This window comes from Oryx dammah, unplaced genomic scaffold (assembly GCF_014754425.2).
Source record: "Oryx dammah isolate SB20612 unplaced genomic scaffold, SCBI_Odam_1.1 HiC_scaffold_27, whole genome shotgun sequence".
Lineage (NCBI taxonomy): Eukaryota > Metazoa > Chordata > Mammalia > Artiodactyla > Bovidae > Oryx > Oryx dammah.
The window spans coordinates 117255692-117273704 of NW_024070211.1; the positions used below are offsets into that span (position 1 = coordinate 117255692).

At 42.1% G+C, this 18013-nt stretch overlaps 1 protein-coding gene across 2 annotated transcripts in view; it reads left to right on the top strand.

The window, feature by feature from the left end:
• OSBPL6 (oxysterol binding protein like 6) overlaps nucleotides 1–18013 on the top strand; it is a 122504-nt gene that overhangs the window by 28336 nt on the left and 76155 nt on the right. For both annotated transcript variants that reach the window (XM_040227710.1, XM_040227711.1), the window contains one exon: nucleotides 2642–2900. In XM_040227710.1, coding sequence (XP_040083644.1) covers nucleotides 2799–2900 — 102 coding nt within the window. In that variant the 5' untranslated portion in view covers nucleotides 2642–2798. The remainder of the gene's footprint in view (nucleotides 1–2641; nucleotides 2901–18013) is intronic.

Consider the following 18013-nt stretch of genomic DNA (forward strand, 5'->3'; position numbering starts at 1 on the left):
TATATGTCTATTAGTCCAAACACTAGTTTTGTTTCAAGAGACAGTCTTCCAATTTGGGGGATAAGTAGATTTTGTTTTTCCTGTGGTGACAATGGCGTTGAAATCTTGTGAAAGGACCACAAGTAAAGTCCGATTTTCCGAGTTTATAGTCACTTGCCTTTTACTTATTGGGATTGTTCTTTCAAATATTCTCTATAGCCAGTTGACCATTAAAATCCTGATTACATTTGAGATCACATAATCAGTTAACATAATGTTGCAGGTTTTAACCATACAATGATAGGCTTTATGAAATTTAGAGTTTACATGATCTATATGTAAGTTGCTTGATATATTTGTATTGTTAACATAATCTATTAAACATTCATCTCCAGCCTAAATTTCTCTGAACTCCAGACGCATGTGTTTGCCTCCATTTGAACGCCTCTGTTGGGCCTCTCTGCTAATGCATCTGAAACTATACTCATGACCTGCTGTCAATCCTGATTGCCTTTGGCCAGCTCTCGCTTGGAATACCAGGGACCTGGGAATCATCCTGAGCTCTGCTGTTTCCCCCTCCTTGTGTGTGTGTGTGTTAGTTGCTCAGCAGTATCTGACTCTTGCGACCCCATGAATTCTAGCCCACCAGGCTCCTTTGTCAGTGGAATTCTCCAGGCAAAAATACTGGAGTTGGTTGCCATTCTCTTCATCAGGGGATCTTCCCAACCCGGGGATTGAACCCAGGTGTCCCACGTTGCAGGTCGATTCTTTACTGTTTGAGGTACCAGGGAAGCCCTTCCTCCCCCTTATCGAGACACAACTGACAGGACCAGGTGCAGAGTGGTCCTGCCACCTCTCTGGTTCATCATCTTTTATTTTCCAATTGGGCTTCCCTTATCTTCTTTCCTTCCCCATTCTGGTTCTGCTCATGGCTGCCAAAGTGATCTTTTAGCATACAAATTTGGTTATACCTCACCTCTTTATGGTCTCTTAGACGTAGGACAAAAATCTGAGTGCTGAACATGCCCTACAGGAATTGAACTCTGCTCTTCTTTGACCCTCATGTCACTGTCTCCATGTGTTCTGATCGTATTGACCAGCATGAATTTCTAAATCACACCCAGTTGGACACCCAGACACCTGGCTAACTCCTTGTCATCTTTCAGATCTCAGGTCAAACCCCCCTGCACAGGGATACCTCTGACCTCCTGACCCAGTGAGTTCCCCTTGCCGTGTGTCCTCCTAATACCCCATGTATCTTCATCCTTTTTTGATTTTTTGCATTGACCGTCTCTGCCCCTGGACTGGAAAGTTCAGGTCTCACTTTTCTTCGGCCTAAAGATTGAAATCTCTTCATCATTAGCAGGGTTTTTTTGTTTGTTTGTTTGTTTGTTTGTTTCTGATTTGTGCTAAAGTACTTACCCAAGGGTCTATGCTTCCTTCAAGGTATTTAGATTGGGCCTGGAACTTGGCCTTCCACTTTCTGAGAAGAGGACAAAGTTCACTTTAGTTGTCAGTCTTTGGGGACACAGATTGTTGTATAAGCTTTTCATCTTACATTATCATGCTTACCTTAAAATTTTTTTTTCCCAGCAACCTGTGTTGCCAGTTGAACAACAGGGACAAGTGTTTAGCCATAGTAGTTACAGTGCAGACTTTTGCTTATACAAATACAAATGAAAAATTATGTGGTTCTTGGCTGAGGATAACTGAAGCAACTCCATCACTTCCCCAGTCCCAGGACATGCCTGTCAGCCTGCAGATGCTTGTGAGCCTGTTGGTGTTGAGAGTCACGCTGGTGTGCTATGGTCTTGAAGTACAAATAACTGTGCATACGTGTATCCCTTCCGTTCAGTTCAGTTCAGTCGCTCAGTCGTGTCTGACTGTTTGTGACCCCATGGACTGCAGCTTGCCAGGCCTCCCTGTCCATCACCAACTCCCAGAGTTTACTCAGACTCATGTCCATTGAGTCAGTGATGCCATCCAACCGTCTCATCCTCTGTCATCCCCTTCTCCTCCTGCCTTCAATCTTTCGCAGCATCAGGGTCTTTTCAAGTGAGTCAGCTCTTCGCATCAGGTGGTCAAGGTATTGGAGTTTCGGCTTCAACATCAGTCCTTCCAATGAACATTCAGAACTGATTTCCTTTAGGATGGACTGGTGTATCCCTTGATCCTTCCCAAACACTGGATCATATGATGCACGAAATGCATCAACTCCTTTCACTTTCACTTTTGCCACAGACTTCTTTGTGTTGGATTTAACTGTCACATGTATGAAATGACTGAACTAAATGGCAACAGATATGGATGGCGCTCCCATTATAATCCCTTGAGCAGGGGAAATTGCATTTCAGGGGAAGCAACTGATGTACTTTGGCATGAATGTCCAGAGCATAACATTGTAATTCGCTTTAAAACAATGAGAATACAGTGGAAGAATATCACTTTAACATGTGGTCTCTTCCTGTTTTCCATGTTGACAGATGTTTGTTACATATTAACACTTTTATCCTCTACCTTAAAATCTAGAAGAAATAATATTTAGTAATATGTCAGAGTTCTTCCTCTCATCTTTGTTTCCTAAATAAAATGATTTTTAATGTAATGTTTTTTCAAATCATTTACATGAGCTTTTTTTTTTGTTTGTTCATTTTACTTTTAGGTGTTTGGGACACCCTTAATATTTGTCTCTTCTTTTCTCATCAAACCTGATTCATGAAATGGACTAAAGCTGAAAAAATCATCTGCTGCTTTGTCTGTGAATTTGAAACACGATTGGCATGGTCTTCGGTGCGTTCAACTAGACTGTAACTGCAGCTATGAGTTCAGACGAGAAGGGCATATCCCCTGCTCATAAAACATCCACCCCCACGCATAGAAGTGCCTCCTCTTCGACGTCCTCCCAGAGGGACAGTAGGCAGGTAAGAGAAGAGTATAAAGTGCGTTTTGTTATTTTGGAGCAACTGTAGTAACATCAGGATATGATGGGATTGCTAATTAACTCTGAAACTTTCGTTGTGAAGATTTTTATTCCCCAGGAAAACTCACTGTGTTCTGTAGATCTGCCTGATGATGTCATGAAGATCTTGCTCTTGCTTTTCTATAACTGAGAATCCTTTTTCAGAGTACAAGCCACAGGAAGAGTGGCTAAGTGAAGTCCTCAGTGTTCTCCTCATGTCTGTACCTGGGGGCAGAAGGTGGCTTCTGGAACATGAATGTTCTGCTATTTCTTCCTCACTTGCGGAGGTGGAAAGGGACTTGGTATCTTCCAACAAGTCTTTCATTGGTCAGCCATGCACTAGCTTCTGTTTAGAGTTTCATGGAATCTGGTAACAGATTCAGGAATGAGGTTACAAATATAATTGTAGAATCAAGAAATTGAAGTCAATAGAGAAATTAAATTATTATTGCTTAATTAGTCCATGTAGCGTGTTCTGTAAATTATTTCTGTTTACAAGATACTTTATTACTACTTTGGGCTTCCCGGGTGGCTCAGCTGGTAAAGAATCTGCCTGCAATGCAGGGGACCTGGATTCGATCCCTGGGTTGGGAAGATCCCCTGGAGAAGGGAACGGCTACCCACTCTAGTATTCTGGCCTGGAGAATTCATAGTCCATGGGGTTGCAAAGAATCAGACGCTACTGAGCCATTTTCACTTTATTACTACTTTAGTGGCTATTATACAGGCAAGGTTGTATGGAGATATGAATACACTTCTTTGTCAAGACAGGTGAATTTTTTTGCCCAGCACTTAACTGAATATTATTTGCCATTATAATCTTATCTTGTGATAGACTTTCACAATAAGCAGATGTTAACTTTTTCTAATAGCTTTCCTTTTGGGGGACATCCAATTAGCGAACATTATTGTGCAGTTTTTTCCCTCCTATTTTATATGTTCAGAGTATTTTGCTTAGTTTGCTATTTTTCTAGTTTGCTAGAAGTGCACACCTCAGTTATCTGATATTCTGTAGTACAGACTTGGGCCTTGAGATGCCAGTTCCACATGAGAATTCCTTCTTCTAGATGGTGGGAATGCACCTCTGGAGGTGTTCCTTAGAGAGCCCTCAGTCTACAGATTCCCACTCCAAACTCCCTTTCCTATTTCTAGCAAGAAATTGTAGGGGAATTCAAAGAGGACATCTACATTCTGTTCATTAGAAGCAGTTATATCATTAGCTGAATCTGTGATTACACATAGTTATAATGTTTATTGCATTACCTCTTTAGAGTTTAAAAAAAGTAAGAGTACTGTGAATGAAAACACATTTAAATTAAATTACTACTGCACACTAAGCTGCTTTCTAAGTTTGCAATTTCATGCTACCCTTCACCTGCCTCTGTCCTCTCTTGTCATGGCTTCTCCGTTTTCCCCCTGCCCTGAGCGTTTAAATTGAGAGGCATTTTAAGCAGTGTGGGCTTCTGGCTGCTGAAGGAAGGAAGGGATCGACCCTGCTCACCCTGGAGAACTGTGGCAAGTGGAAGAGACTGCTGACTGTTACAGAAACATCTGTCAGGCTTAGTTGAACTGCCTGTTTTACCTGAGCTCTCGGGTGAGCATGCAAAAAAGCAGGGAGGAACTGAGACTCTGGTCTGCCAGAAGAGGTCTGGAGGTGGAATGTGTGACTCCTGGCTGGTTTGTGGATGGAAAGTTTTATGATGGGAATGAAATAGTATGTCTACAAACTGATAATGCATTCTAGAAAAATAAGAAACATTCAAATGGTTATTCTTCTTCAAGGAAAGAGTTTACTTTCATTCCTGTTTATCTCAGCAGGGGGAAACTCTCCCAAGTACTTTCTCCTCTGGTTCTTTCCTGCCTCCTGTTTTGTATCTGTTCATCTGCCTCAAGGGAGAGGGGAATAAAGAACCATTCCAGTTCTTTTTCCTCCCTGTCTCATCACTTGTTAAAATCTTGTATTAGCTTAAGGAAATCAGAAAATGTGAGTGATCTTGTGGCAGACTATGATGTAGTAGTTTTTAACGCATCTATTTTGTGTGTGTGTGATAGCTGTTTTCATGGTGAAGGACATAGAGAAAATGATGAATTAGTCTTCATTGAATGTTACCATTCTCCTGATTTGACTGACATCTATGTTCAGTTCAGTTCAGTCACTCAGTCATGTCCGACTCTTTGCGACCCCATGTATCGCAGCACGCCAGGCCTCCCTGTCCATCACCAACTCCCAGAGTTCACTCAAACTCATGTCCATCGAGTTGGTGATGCCATCCAGCCATCTCATCCTCTGTTGTCCCCTTCTCCTTCTGCCCCCAATCCCTCCCAGCATCAGGGTCTTTTCCAGTGAGTCAACTCTTCACATCAGGTGGCCAAAGTACTGGAGTTTCAGCTTCAGCATCAGTCCTTCCATTGAACACCCAGGACTGATCTCCTTTAGGATGGACTGGTTGGACCTCCTTGCAGTCCAAGGGACTCTCAAGAGTCTTTTCCAACACCACAGTTCAAAAGCATCAATTCTTTGACATCTGTGTAGATGGTGCCAAATTGCAAAGTCCATCGCTGTTTCTCTCCTAAATTGATCATATACGCAAAGGCTCTAGCACACAGTACATGCCATACAGTGGTGATTTCCTGCACATTATTTGCCTGCCCTTCCCGAGCTCTAGTTCCAGATCATGAATGACTTGACTGGGCATTTCTACTTAACTGTGGCATTGTCACCCTAAATCAGTGTGTATAAACCGGTTCACTCTCAGGATACTCATTCTCGTCTAGACCCGAGGCCAAAGCCATTTCTGTCTTCTTTGTTTCTCCCACATTCAGTGTTAGGTTAACAAGCCCCATTGATTATTTCCTCCCTCATAATATCATTATTTCTTTCTAGTCTCACTGCTCATTTCCTAGCCTAGAGTCTCATCACCTCACCCTGGGGTCCTGCAGAGTACTCTTGCTTCACTGATTTCCTTGTGGCCTCCTGAACTCAAATTTCCTGAATCTGGAAGATTCATGCTCAGATTATTTCAAAGACTTTCAGTTCCCTACATGACTAAGGCCAGATTTCCTCACTTAGTGTCAAGAGACCACCATGATTGGATCCAGCCGCAGTGTCCTGTTTTCCTCCCAACCTGCTCATGGCTCCCAAAACTTCCCTATCTCCATCCCTGCTCCTGACTTTCCTGCATGGATTCCCACCACCCTCCTCTCAACTCAGTACCTCCTGTGCCTCAAGGACTAGTCAGATGACACTCTCACTGGCCAGTAACCCATGCTGACCTTCCCTTTCTCTGAGCTTTATAGAAATTTTTGATGACATTTGACACTTCCTTGTTATCTTTTTATGTACTGATCTCCTCAACTATATTGCAAACTCTTTTAAACAGACTTCACAGTCTGATTCTTCAGAGACAAGCCTTGCACCTCAAGTATTTTAATGTATCCTAGAGGATATTTTTAAAGACCTGCAACAATAAAAGTCTTGTCTTTTTATTACAGATTTGCCAATCCATATTTATTTATCCTCATAGATGAGTAAAACAAAGAACATCTGCCAACTGCATAGTAGTAATTGGCTGCCCTTCCTGTCACTAAATTATGTAGCCCAACCAATGCAGGAGGGAGAGGGGATGGGAAATGAAGTGATTTAGTGCCCCTGGGGTTTCACTAAGTGTTTCTTCACCAATGAGAGGGTCAGGGTCCCACTTAGTATTTAACAATTTGGAAGACTTTAGTAGCTGCTCCATTTACACTTCGTTCAAGACTGATATTAGATGTTAGAACAGCTAACAGAATTGGCTGTATCTGTGTATATGTGTTTTTGTGTGGTCAACTATGATTCTGAAAATGCAAGAAATACACTCCCTAAAATTTTAGAAGAGGAAATAGGTTGATTAGATGTCTAGGACTTTTTGCATAACCAGCATTTCCCAAAGTATGGTCCAAGGAATGCTTGTCCCTTGAAATGTTGCATGAAAAGAGAGTTCTGCTGTCAAGCAGATTAGAGAAATGCTAAACCCAGTGGTTTTTTTAGCAATTAATAAATTAAAGACACCAATAAATCCTGCAGCCAGAACTTGATTTAACTGAGCACTTCTTGAATGTGTTAGATTGTGGAGCTTTTTTATTTCCCTAATGTTTGGTTGTTGAAAGTCCAGATTCTTCTTTCTATTTCGAAATGGGAAGGTAAAGGAACACTAGGCCCAGATCCCAAATGGCAACACTAGACTGGGCTCAGGGTTGGCTTCCCCTTTAGATGAGGCATTTGCTCTCTCATCAGCCACAGTCTCTTCCTCTCCTTATTGTATTTCAGTATTTTGTGTTTCCTGCCTGACCCCTGAAAGCATTTGAATTCACGAACCCTGATTCGGGATGTCAGTTAGTTGACAACAATAATATTTACGTGACCAAGGGAGAGCTCCACTTGGACACTAAGAGGGCATCTCAAACTTGACATTCCAAAACTGAACTCTTAATTTCTCTCTCAAATCTACTCCTTCCCAGTCCCCCTTATCTCAGTAAACAGCAACTCTGTCCTTCCACTGGTAAGGCCACAAACTGTGCAGGAGCCATCCTCGACTCCTCTCTTTTCTTCACACCGCGCGTCCAGACCCTCGGTGAATCCCATTGGTTCTGCCTTCAGGATGTCCTGAACCTGACCACTACTTCCCTCCTCCTCCCCCTCTGCCCTGGTCCGAGCCACCATCATTCCTCACCCAGACTATGGCCATATCCTTCTAACTGGTCTCCCTACTTCTACCTTTGACTAACCTTCAGGTCATTTTTCACAAAGTAGTCAGAGTGGTCCCTTTAAAACTAAGTCAGATCAAGCCTCTCACCTGCACCCAGGCCTCCAATGGTTTCCCATCGCTCTCCAAATATGTGAACTTGTGACCGTTGTCTGTAAGGTCATTCATAACCTGGATCTGCGTATACCTTTCTGGTCTTATCTCCTACCACGTTCCATGTAGTGCTCCCTGGCATCCTCCTTAGATGTGCCAAGCATGCTCCTAACCTCAGGGACTTTGCATTCTGGGCCCCCTCAGACCAGCTTGCTTTTCCCCCAAGTACCCCCAGATATGCTCACACTCTTGACTCATTCTCCAAACGTACCCTCTTTGGACAGCCTTCCCCCACCCTGCCCTGTGTATCCTCATCACTCACTGTCCATTTACCTGCTTTTGTCTTCAGAGCATTAACCACTATCTGACATGTTACATATTCACCTGTTTACATTTGTACCCCTTTCCTCTGCTCCTTATCACTGCAGTGCAGGCACCCTGGAAACAGAAGTTTTATTTTGTCTAATAATGTCTCCCTAGCACCTTCTGCAGTCCTGGCATATAATTTGGCTCAGAATATATTTGAATAAGCAAGTGAATGAGAGATTGGCATGGATAGGAAGATTGTGAACCAGGCTCCAGAGGCCTTGGTAACTGTGAAGGAATTATCATGCAATTGGGAGATGACAGCAAGGAGAGAAAGTAGTATAGTCAGGAGCTGAGTCTCCCAGAAACAGTGGGCTTTGAAAGTAGAGAAGGGATGGTCCAGAAGTGGCAGAAGATACCAGGAGAGCACAGACCCTCCTGCTTGCTGCTAATGGCAACTCTACAGTAGAATAAATGACTTGGGGCTTATGTAGGCAGAGATATCAAACAAAAGCAAAGCAATGGGAGCATTCTGCATAGGTATTAAAACTATTGGTGGGGTGGGAGGTAATTCTAAAATAAGAGGAGTTGTTTCCTGGTCTTTCATAGTACTTATTTTGCAGTAATATTATATAATTGGCTTATAGCAAGCTGATTGGGTTTTGTTTGTTTGTTTTGATAATTACCCTTATGATTGCATTTTGTAGAGAATTTTTTGCAATATACAAGACTGTTGAGACAGTTTCAGTAGTTTGGGATCAGGCCAAGGATCTACATTTAAAAACAGTTTTTTTTTTAATGTGGAGCATTTTTAAAAATAATTTTTTTTATTTATTTTTGGATGTTCTGGTTTTCATTGCTGTGGAGGCTTTTCTCTAGTTGGGGTGAGCGGAGGCTGCTCTCTAGTTGTGGCGTGCAGGCTTCTCATTGCGATGACTTCTCGTTATGGAGCACAGGCACGAAGGGACACGGACTTCAATAGTGGTCGGGCATGGGCTCAGTGGTTATGGCTCCCAGGCTCTAAGCAAGGCTCAGTAGTGGTGGGCATGGGCTCAGGAGTTATGGCTCCCAGGCTCTAAGCGAGGCTCAGTAGTGGTGGGCATGGGCTCAGAAGTTATGGCTCCCAGGCTCTAAGCAAAGCTCAGTAGTGGTGGGGCATGGGCTTAGCTGCTCTGAGGCATGTGGGATCCTCCGGGATAAGGGATCGAACCCATGTCTCCTGCATTGGCAAGCAGATTCTTTACCACTGAGCCAACCAGGGAAACTCAGATCTACATTTTTTAAAGTGAAGCCTCTGTTTGGAGCCAATGCTTATTTTCACTTGTGTTGTTATCAAACCATTTCAGAAGATCAGATACTGTTGCTCCAGGAACTTGGAATTTGGAATGAATAATTATCAGATAGTGTTAGTTGCTCAGTCGTGTCCAAATCTTTGTGATCCCACGGACTGTAGTCTGTCAGGCTCCTCTCTCCATGGGATTTTCCAGGCAAGAAAGCTGGAGTGGGTAGCCATTCCCTTCTCTAGGGGATCTTCCCAATCCAAGGACAGAACCCGGATATCCCACATCGCAGGCAGATTCTTTACCATCTGAGCCACCAAGAAAGCCCAATTACCAGGTGACAGTGTCTATTACTAGAGTGAATTGTTATAGCTCTACTGAGTTAGACGTGAAAGGCACATATGAGTTAATCCGTTTGTTTAATGAAAAATCAAAGAAAAAAAAAACAGCTATCCTTATAATGATTTAAAGTTTACAGAAGCTTAGAGATCATAAAATAAAGAACATTTTAAGGGAAAAAAAATAAGTCATAAGAGGCTGGTAGTTAATCTTCTTGCCAGTGTTTAATAAAATATATATTCAATATTATGGTCAGTGATTACAACTAATAGATTTCAATTACATGGATATCTAAAAATGTTTCCTGGGACTTCCCTGGTGGTCCATTGGTAAAGACACCACATTTCCATTGCAGGAGCATGGGTTCAATCCCTGGTTGGGGAACTAAGATCCCAGATGCCATGTGGCACAGCCAGGAAAGAAAAGAATAAAGTATTAATAGTAAGAAAAAAAAGTTTCCTATACATTATCTACAACAGTTAACAAAACAAACCATGACCCATTTGGTTAACGTCCTCTGGTAGCCATGGGACGCTGCCCCAACAGTGATTCAGTGGGACTCAAGTAACCATGGTCTGGTTTACCACCACGTAACCACCCAGTTCTGATATCAGCAGCATCTGCTCTGTTTGCAACTTTCATTACTAGTGAAGAAGATGTCTAGAAAACCAGAAAGTAAAAATGTTCCTCATTAACAACTCTACTTTGTGTACCGGGTTTTCATAACAAGTTTTATTCTTGGACAAACAGATTGATAAAAATATCCCCCAGCCTATACATGAACTGACTTGGAATATTTTTCTTCCAGTTGAATCTCTGAAGTATCTTTTTCAAATAGCTTTGCTAAACCAAGTTACTGCTTTGAAATATAGTATCTTTATTTTCTGAATATGAAACCTATTTCCATCTTTGGAGTGTGAAAAATATAATGTTCCCCAAACAAAAATATTCTCAGTTCTGGAGAAAAAAATTCAAGCATTCTTGATTTATTTCTAACTTCTAGTTTAAATCATCTTCAGTCTTATCAGTGAGGAGGAGTATAATTTGAAATCTGCCAGTATCTAAATAGAAAAATTTTAGAACTCAGTGGATCCAGGGATTTGCCAGATAACCCTGGAACCCAGCTTTCAGTTCAGAGAAAAAGTGAAACGTGAAACTGAAAGTTGCTCAGTCGTGTCTGACTCTGCAACCCCATGGACACTATGGTCCATGGAATTCTCCAGGCTAGAATACTGGAGTGGATAGCCTTTCCCTTCTTCGGAGGATCTTCCTGACCCAGGGATCAAACCTAGGTCTCCTGCATTGCAGGCAGATTCTTTACCAACTGAGCTATCAGGGAAGCAGTGTCTTAACCAGAGTGAGACTGATATATAAAGCCCTGGGTGCCAGGTTAGTTTAAATTCCTGACTTGCTTCCAAGTTAGCCTTTTGGTGATTCCAGTCATCCCAAGGAACCTAGCTTTTAAGACTTAGGACCAATGTTGATGGGAAAAAATAGTATCTGCTTGCAAAAAGTCACATTATGACCAACTTTGGTGATTTAGGTGCATTTTTAAAATTGGATGTTCTGAGAAGTCTAAATATTAGGCACAGTTCATGAATAATAGAACAATACCAGCAACAGCTGCTTTCTCATGAGTTCTCACTATGGAAGGCTGAAATATCATCACTATTTCAGAGAACTAAACTTTGGTATAAAGTGGTGAGATATTCTGGCCCCAGAATGAGCAGCTAAGTCAGGATTTGCTCCCTGGAAGCCTGATTCTGGAGTTCCTGTTCTTGACCACTCCACTTGTATGCTCTGTAGTAGGGCTGGATGAGCAGGAATGTCTGGGGAAAGGGCCTTCTGTACTTGTCTAAGTGAACTTTATAACACGGCATTTGTCAGTTACCCTTGAGTTATGTATCGCCTCCTCATTTTTTCCCTCAACAATAGCAGTAATTTTTCACGTCCTCATTGGCCTGGGAAACAATAGGCCAGAAAGTACATAGATGAAAATATTAATAATGATTGTGAAGTCCTGGTGTTAAAAGTGAATTTTGTAGTTTGTGCTTTCCTGAATGTTAAACATTCTGGACTTACACTACATGTATTGCTTTTGGAGTGAGAAGTTCCGATCATTTATTTGTTTACTGAAAACTACAGTTAGCCTTTTCTATGAAATGAAATGAGCAGCCCCACAGATTTCTTGCTGTCCCCACCATTTGGAGATTGCTGTCAGCGCTGCTTGGCGTTTACGGCATGTGTTCAGTCCGTGTCGAATGTGCTGAAACTGAGACCACTGGAAGGAAATTTGCCACCTGGCACGTAAATACTCCTTACCCACAAGTGATTGAGAACTCATTGTCATCCCAGAAAGAATCTGTTTGCTGCTTGCCCTGGTATGTTTGCCAAAGCACTTTGGTTCTCTCTGCCTGCCTTGGTTTCTCACTTAAGGAATTATTTTATTACCTTCTGGCTGGTTTCGGTTAGCCTGTTTGTAGAAGCAAGTCTATCCATCCGTCAGAGCCAAAATGAATACTGCCTGCTGGGTTCTTAGGCATAACACTAAATGGAGAGAAGCACAGTATAATCAGTTATGAACCCCAGAGAGTCTCATTCGTAGGTCATTGATGAGGTCTGGGAATCTGTTGTTTGCAGAAGCTTCCTCAGGAGGTTGTTGTTCACACAATCACTCCTATAGAACACATTTTAGGTATTTCACTAGGACTATAAAAACATCATCCCAAAGGACCATACATCAACAAAACTGCTTTATTTGACTTTCAACTTGGACACATAGAAAAAATTACCATCCCTCTGTCTTAGTAATTCTCCTAGGTTGTGTCAGGGGAGTGTGTAATTTCCTCAGTTCTGTCTCGTCACAACAAAAATTTGAAGTGATGGATGTTAAAGCTCTCAGTGTGTCACACAGCTCTCGGACAGATCAGTGTTACAGCTCAGTTTTATTTAAAAAATAAAGGAAAATACATCCTCGAGGTATGAGGGCATGCCGACCCAAAAGACGTGAAGAGAAGAGAGAGAGGGAGAAGAGAGATAGCATGCCCTGAGAGAGGGAGAGACCCCCGGCCCTTTGGCGCCTCTTTTTATGTTTTTCCTCCCCCCCTTCCCTCCGGGCCTGCCCTGTGTAAATTGGGCTAGCCAGGAGAGCTGTTTGTTCTACCTGAGGTCCTCTTTCCAGTCCTTGGACCTTCCTTTGTTCTGTTTTCGTGGGCTTTCCCTTCCTTGTCTTTTGCTGCTAATTCGCTTCAGTCGTGTCCGACTCTGTGCGACCCCATAGACAGCAGCCCACCAGGCACCCCTGTCCCTGGGATTCTCCAGGCAAGAACACTGGAGTGGGTTGCCATTTCCTTCTCCAATGCATGAAAGTGAAAAGTGAAAGTGAAGTCGCTCAGTCGTGTCCGACTCTTAGCGACCTCATGGACTGCAGCCTACCAGGCTCCTCCATCCATGGCATTTTCCAGGCAGGAGTACTGGAGTGGGGTGCCATTGCCTTCTCCGTTCCTTGTCTTTTAGCCACCACCATTCTGGACTCCGTTTTTCTATTCTAACTACCTAACAATTGTAATTAAAATACCTTCACAAAAGTAAAGGAAAGCCCCATGCATGTTGTGCCAGCCTTCTTGACCTCAAATCCTAGTTAAAGAGCAGATTTTGTAATAATGGGAATAGCCACGTTTGATGAGGTTTCAGGGAAATGGATGCTGTCATGCACTACTGCTTGGCATGTTAATTAATTCTGCTTTTCTGGAGGGAAATTTTGCAGTTTGTATCTAAAGTCTTTTTAAAAATCAAACCACAGGACCTGGTAGCTCAGCTGCTAAGAAATGCATTCTAAGGAAACAACCAAATATACATGTAAAGATTTCTGTGCAGAGATGTTTGTCAAAGTATGTTTATGGTATTAAAAAATTAGAAGTAATCTAATATTCAACAAGGAGTTCATTTAATTACCTGACTCATAGCCATACAGTGGAATATTGCACAGCTGTTAAAAATGTTTTAAAAATGTTTAAAGCTCTGAGAAAATTATATGTTGTTACATGAAAAAGACCCAGGTATTACATTGAAAATATAGTGTATTTCCAATTTTGTTTTTAAGAATCAAGAGTATATGTTCATTTAAAAAGCTGAAAGCAAATATACTAGGATATTGGAAGAGTTTATTGCTGGTTGTGGGTGGGTTTAGTTTCTTTTTTTTTCCCCTCCCCTCAAATTTCTGCAGTGGACGTGTATTGCTTCTATAGTCAAAAATGTTTATTTTTAAAGGTTATATTTTATGGGTTAGTGTGCATATGTATGTAAAACATATATATGTTTAAAACAGTATATAGAATATAGTAAATACAATATAAATGTCATCTATTTTAATTACAAAATTGTAAGCCTTAACTTTCATCAAGAGGCTTTTTAGTTCCTCTTCACTTTCTGCCATAAGGGTGGTGTCATCTGCACATCTGAGGTTATTGATATTTCTCCCAGCAATCTTGATTTCAGCTTATGCTTCTTCCAGCCCAGCGTTTCTCACGATGTACTCTGCATAGAAGTTAAATAAGCAGGGTGACAATGAACAGCCTTGACGTACTCCTTTTCCTATTTGGAACCAGTCTGTTGTTCCATGTCCAGTTCTAACTGTTGTTTCCTGACCTGCATACAGGTTTCTTAAGAGGCAGGTCAGGTGGTCTGGTATTCCCATCTCTTTCAGAATGGCATCTGGTCCCATCACTTCATGGGAAATAGATGGGGAAACAGTGGAAACTGTGTCACACTTTATTTTGGGGGGCTCCGAAATCACTGCAGATGGTGATTGCAGCCATGAAATTAAAAGACGCTTACTCCTTGGAAGGAAAGTTATGACCAACCTAGATAGCATATTGAAAAGCAGAGACATTACTTTGCCAACAAAGGTCCGTCTAGTCAAGGCTATGGTTTTTCCAGTGGTCATGTATGGATGTGAGAGTTGGACTGTGAAGAAAGCTGAGCGCCGAAGAATTGATGCTTTTGAACTGTGGTGTTGGAGAAGACTCTTGAGAGTCCCTTGGACTACAAGGAGATCCAACCAGTCCATCCTAAAGGAGATCAGTCCTGGGTGTTCATTGGAAGGAATGATGATGCTAAAGCTGAAACTCCAGTACTTTGGCCACCTGATGCAAAGAGTTGACTCACTGGAAAAGACTCTCATACTGGGAGGGATGGGGGCAGGAGGAGAAGGGGACGACCAAGGATGAGATGGGTGGATGGCATCACTGACTTGATGGACGTGAGTCTGAGTGAACTCCGGGAGTTGGTGATGGACAGGGAGGCCTGGTGTGCTACAGTTCATGGGGTCGCAAAGAGTCGGACATGGCTGAGCAACTGAACTGAACTGAACTGAAGCCTTAACTCCATAAGATTTAAAATTAAATGAATATGAAGTATATACCAGATGGGACACTTAAAGCAAGTTTTTAAAAACATTTTTGAGATGCTGTGAGCAAAACCTGTGCCCCTCTTTGCTCTCTAACTATCTTTATTTATCTCATAGAAATTTAAGCATGTTTTCCAGAAAGTGGGAACTTGGACACTGTATATTATTATAGCAAATATTTGTTCATTCTTTCAGCGAATATTTATGAGTACATATAGGCAAAACATAGATATATCTGCTCTCAGTTTACAAGGGTAATCAAAACAAACCAACTCTGCCTTAAATATACATATAAAAATGTTTATACAATTTTTTTTTGCTTGTATTGCCAGCAAAATCTTGAGTGATTATCATACAGAAAATCTTTGTCTGTTCTGGGTCATTTTAATAGCCTTATAGAAAAGTACAAATTAACTTGACCTTAGTGTCCTTTTCTAGTCATCCAGAACTGTTCTCCTGCCTCTTATTAGCTCTGCACGTTCCAGAGCCTTTGCTCTTGCAATGGGCTTCATATTTGTCCCTTTTATTGCCATTCGGTTGTAAGTGCTATAATGAGGTATGATCATAGTTGCTGGGTTTTCAGTAGTTTTGCGGCATGTTTGTGAGTACAGGTAGGGAGCAAGCCCACAGGTCAGTTCTGGTTCTAGTGTTACTGAAAGGCAACCATGGGAATGAAAGAGCTGTTTATTCATATCCCTTTAACACTTCATAGTCAAGATTGCTGAACTCCTCTTGGCTATAAATGGACCGCTCTATGGGCCATGATTGTATTTCTTATAATGCAGGGTTTCCAACAACAGACAACTTCAAGGTAGGGCCATAGCTGTTGGCTCTTAACGAGCTTGTGTTTCTATGCAGCAAGAGTCAAGAATGTGGTGACTGTTGGTTCTTCCCTCAGGGTTTCCCAGGTGTGCTGGGTGGAATTTTCCCAGCCACTGTGTCTAAAGTTTGCTACTTTCATTCATCTTAGTGGTGCTTGTATGGAGATTTATTATTAATGTAATTCCGCTGTCTTTCAGTGAGAGCAAGATAATCATTACTATAGAGAAAGTAGTAGAATTAACTGCTTCTTCAGTCATGGCCTTCTGGCTTTGGTGATTTTGGTATTTCATGCTATTCTAAAAATAATAAAAATAGTCCCTTTAAGAGCATGATTAAGAAGACACCAGGCAAGACCGTGAGCCTGTTTTGCTGTAGGCATTCACAAGATATGCAGTGTGCATCACTGTCTGCTGCTGTTGCTTCCCACTGGCAAGTATCCAAGGGCATCTGTCTCCACTCACTTTGTCAGCTTTCTCAGTAAGCTCCGGTGCTCCGGTAATGAGATGGTGCTGACTACAGTTGCTAGATTGACCAGGTAACATAATGGCCTTGTCAGATATGGCTTCTCAGCTTCCAAAGGGCACCCAGGTGTTGTATACCTGTAGAGTATTTGGACACATCTTTCTGTGGAAATAAGAATGCACAAGATTCCTAAAAATTTTTTCTTACATCATTTATAACTGAGCTGTTAGCCACCATTTATGGACTGCCTGCTGTGTGCCAGTATATGGTAGAACTGTCCATACACTGGGTGCCAACTCAGTGACTTGCAGTGTCTTCTAAGGTAGACTTTAACATCTCCATTTTGGAGATAGAAAACACTGAGGCTGAGAGAGGTTCATGATTTGCCCTCTTTATTTACATGGTAAATAGCACCATGGGGGTTTGTATGCTTGTCTGTGTGACTGCAAAACTACATTCTTTTCTCTTCATCAGACACTGCATTCCTGAAGTAGAGCTAGCTGACTTGCTCTTACTTCTGGAAACTTGGAAGCAAACCTCATGGTTGCACCCTATTTAAGAATGCTGTAAACTTATTTTTGTTTTATTCATTTCTGCCCCTCTGTTTCCATGGAAGGTTGTGGTAGATGTGTTCAGTTAGTCTTAAGGTTAACACTACTTGAAATTGCTGTAGTTTTTTGTCATCTAATATTGTATTGTTGCTGTTGTTCAGTTGCTAAGTCATGTCTGATTCTTTGTGACCTCATGGATTGCAGCATGCCAGACTCCTCTGTCCTCCACCATCTCCCTGAGTTTGATCAAATTCATGTCCATTGAGTCGGTGATGCTATCTAATCATGTCATTCTCTATCACCTGCTTCTCCTTTTGCCTTCCATCTTTCCCAACATTGGGGTCTTTTCCAGTGAGTCAGTTCTTTACATCAGGTGGCCTAAGTATTGGAGCTTCAGCTTCACATTCAGTCCTTCCAATGAATAGTCAAGGTTAATTTCCTTTAGGATTGACTGGTTTGATCTCCTTGCAGTTCAAGGGACTCTCAAGAGTCTTCTCCAGCACCACAGTTGGAAAGCATCAAGTATTTGGTGCTGAGCCTTCTTTATGATCCAGCTCTCATATCCATACCTGACTACTGTAAAAACCATAGCTTTGACTGTGTGAACCTTTGTCTGCCACGTGATGTCTCTGTTTTGTTTTTTTTTTTTTTAATTATTTCTTTATGTTTGTTTGTTTGTTTAAATTTTTGGCTGTGCTGGATCTTCGTTGCTGCATGCCAGCCTTCTCTACTTGTGGTGAGTGGGGGCCACCCTGTAGTTGAGGTGCAAGGGCGTCTCACGTGGTGGCTTCTCTTGTTGAGCAGTACAGGCTCCAGGGTGCGCAGGCTTTGGTTGTTGCGGCATGTGGGCTCAGTAGTTGGGGCTCGCGGCTTCCAGACCTCGGGCTCAGTAGTTGTGGCACGTGGGCTTAGCTGCCCCACGGCATATGGGATCTTCCGGGACCATGGATTGAACTGGTGTCACCTGCATTGCAAGGTGGACTCTTAACCCCTGGACCACCAGGGAAGCCCTGTTGTCTCAGCTTTTTAATATGTTGTCTAGGTTTGTCATAGCTTTCCTTCTAAGGAATAAG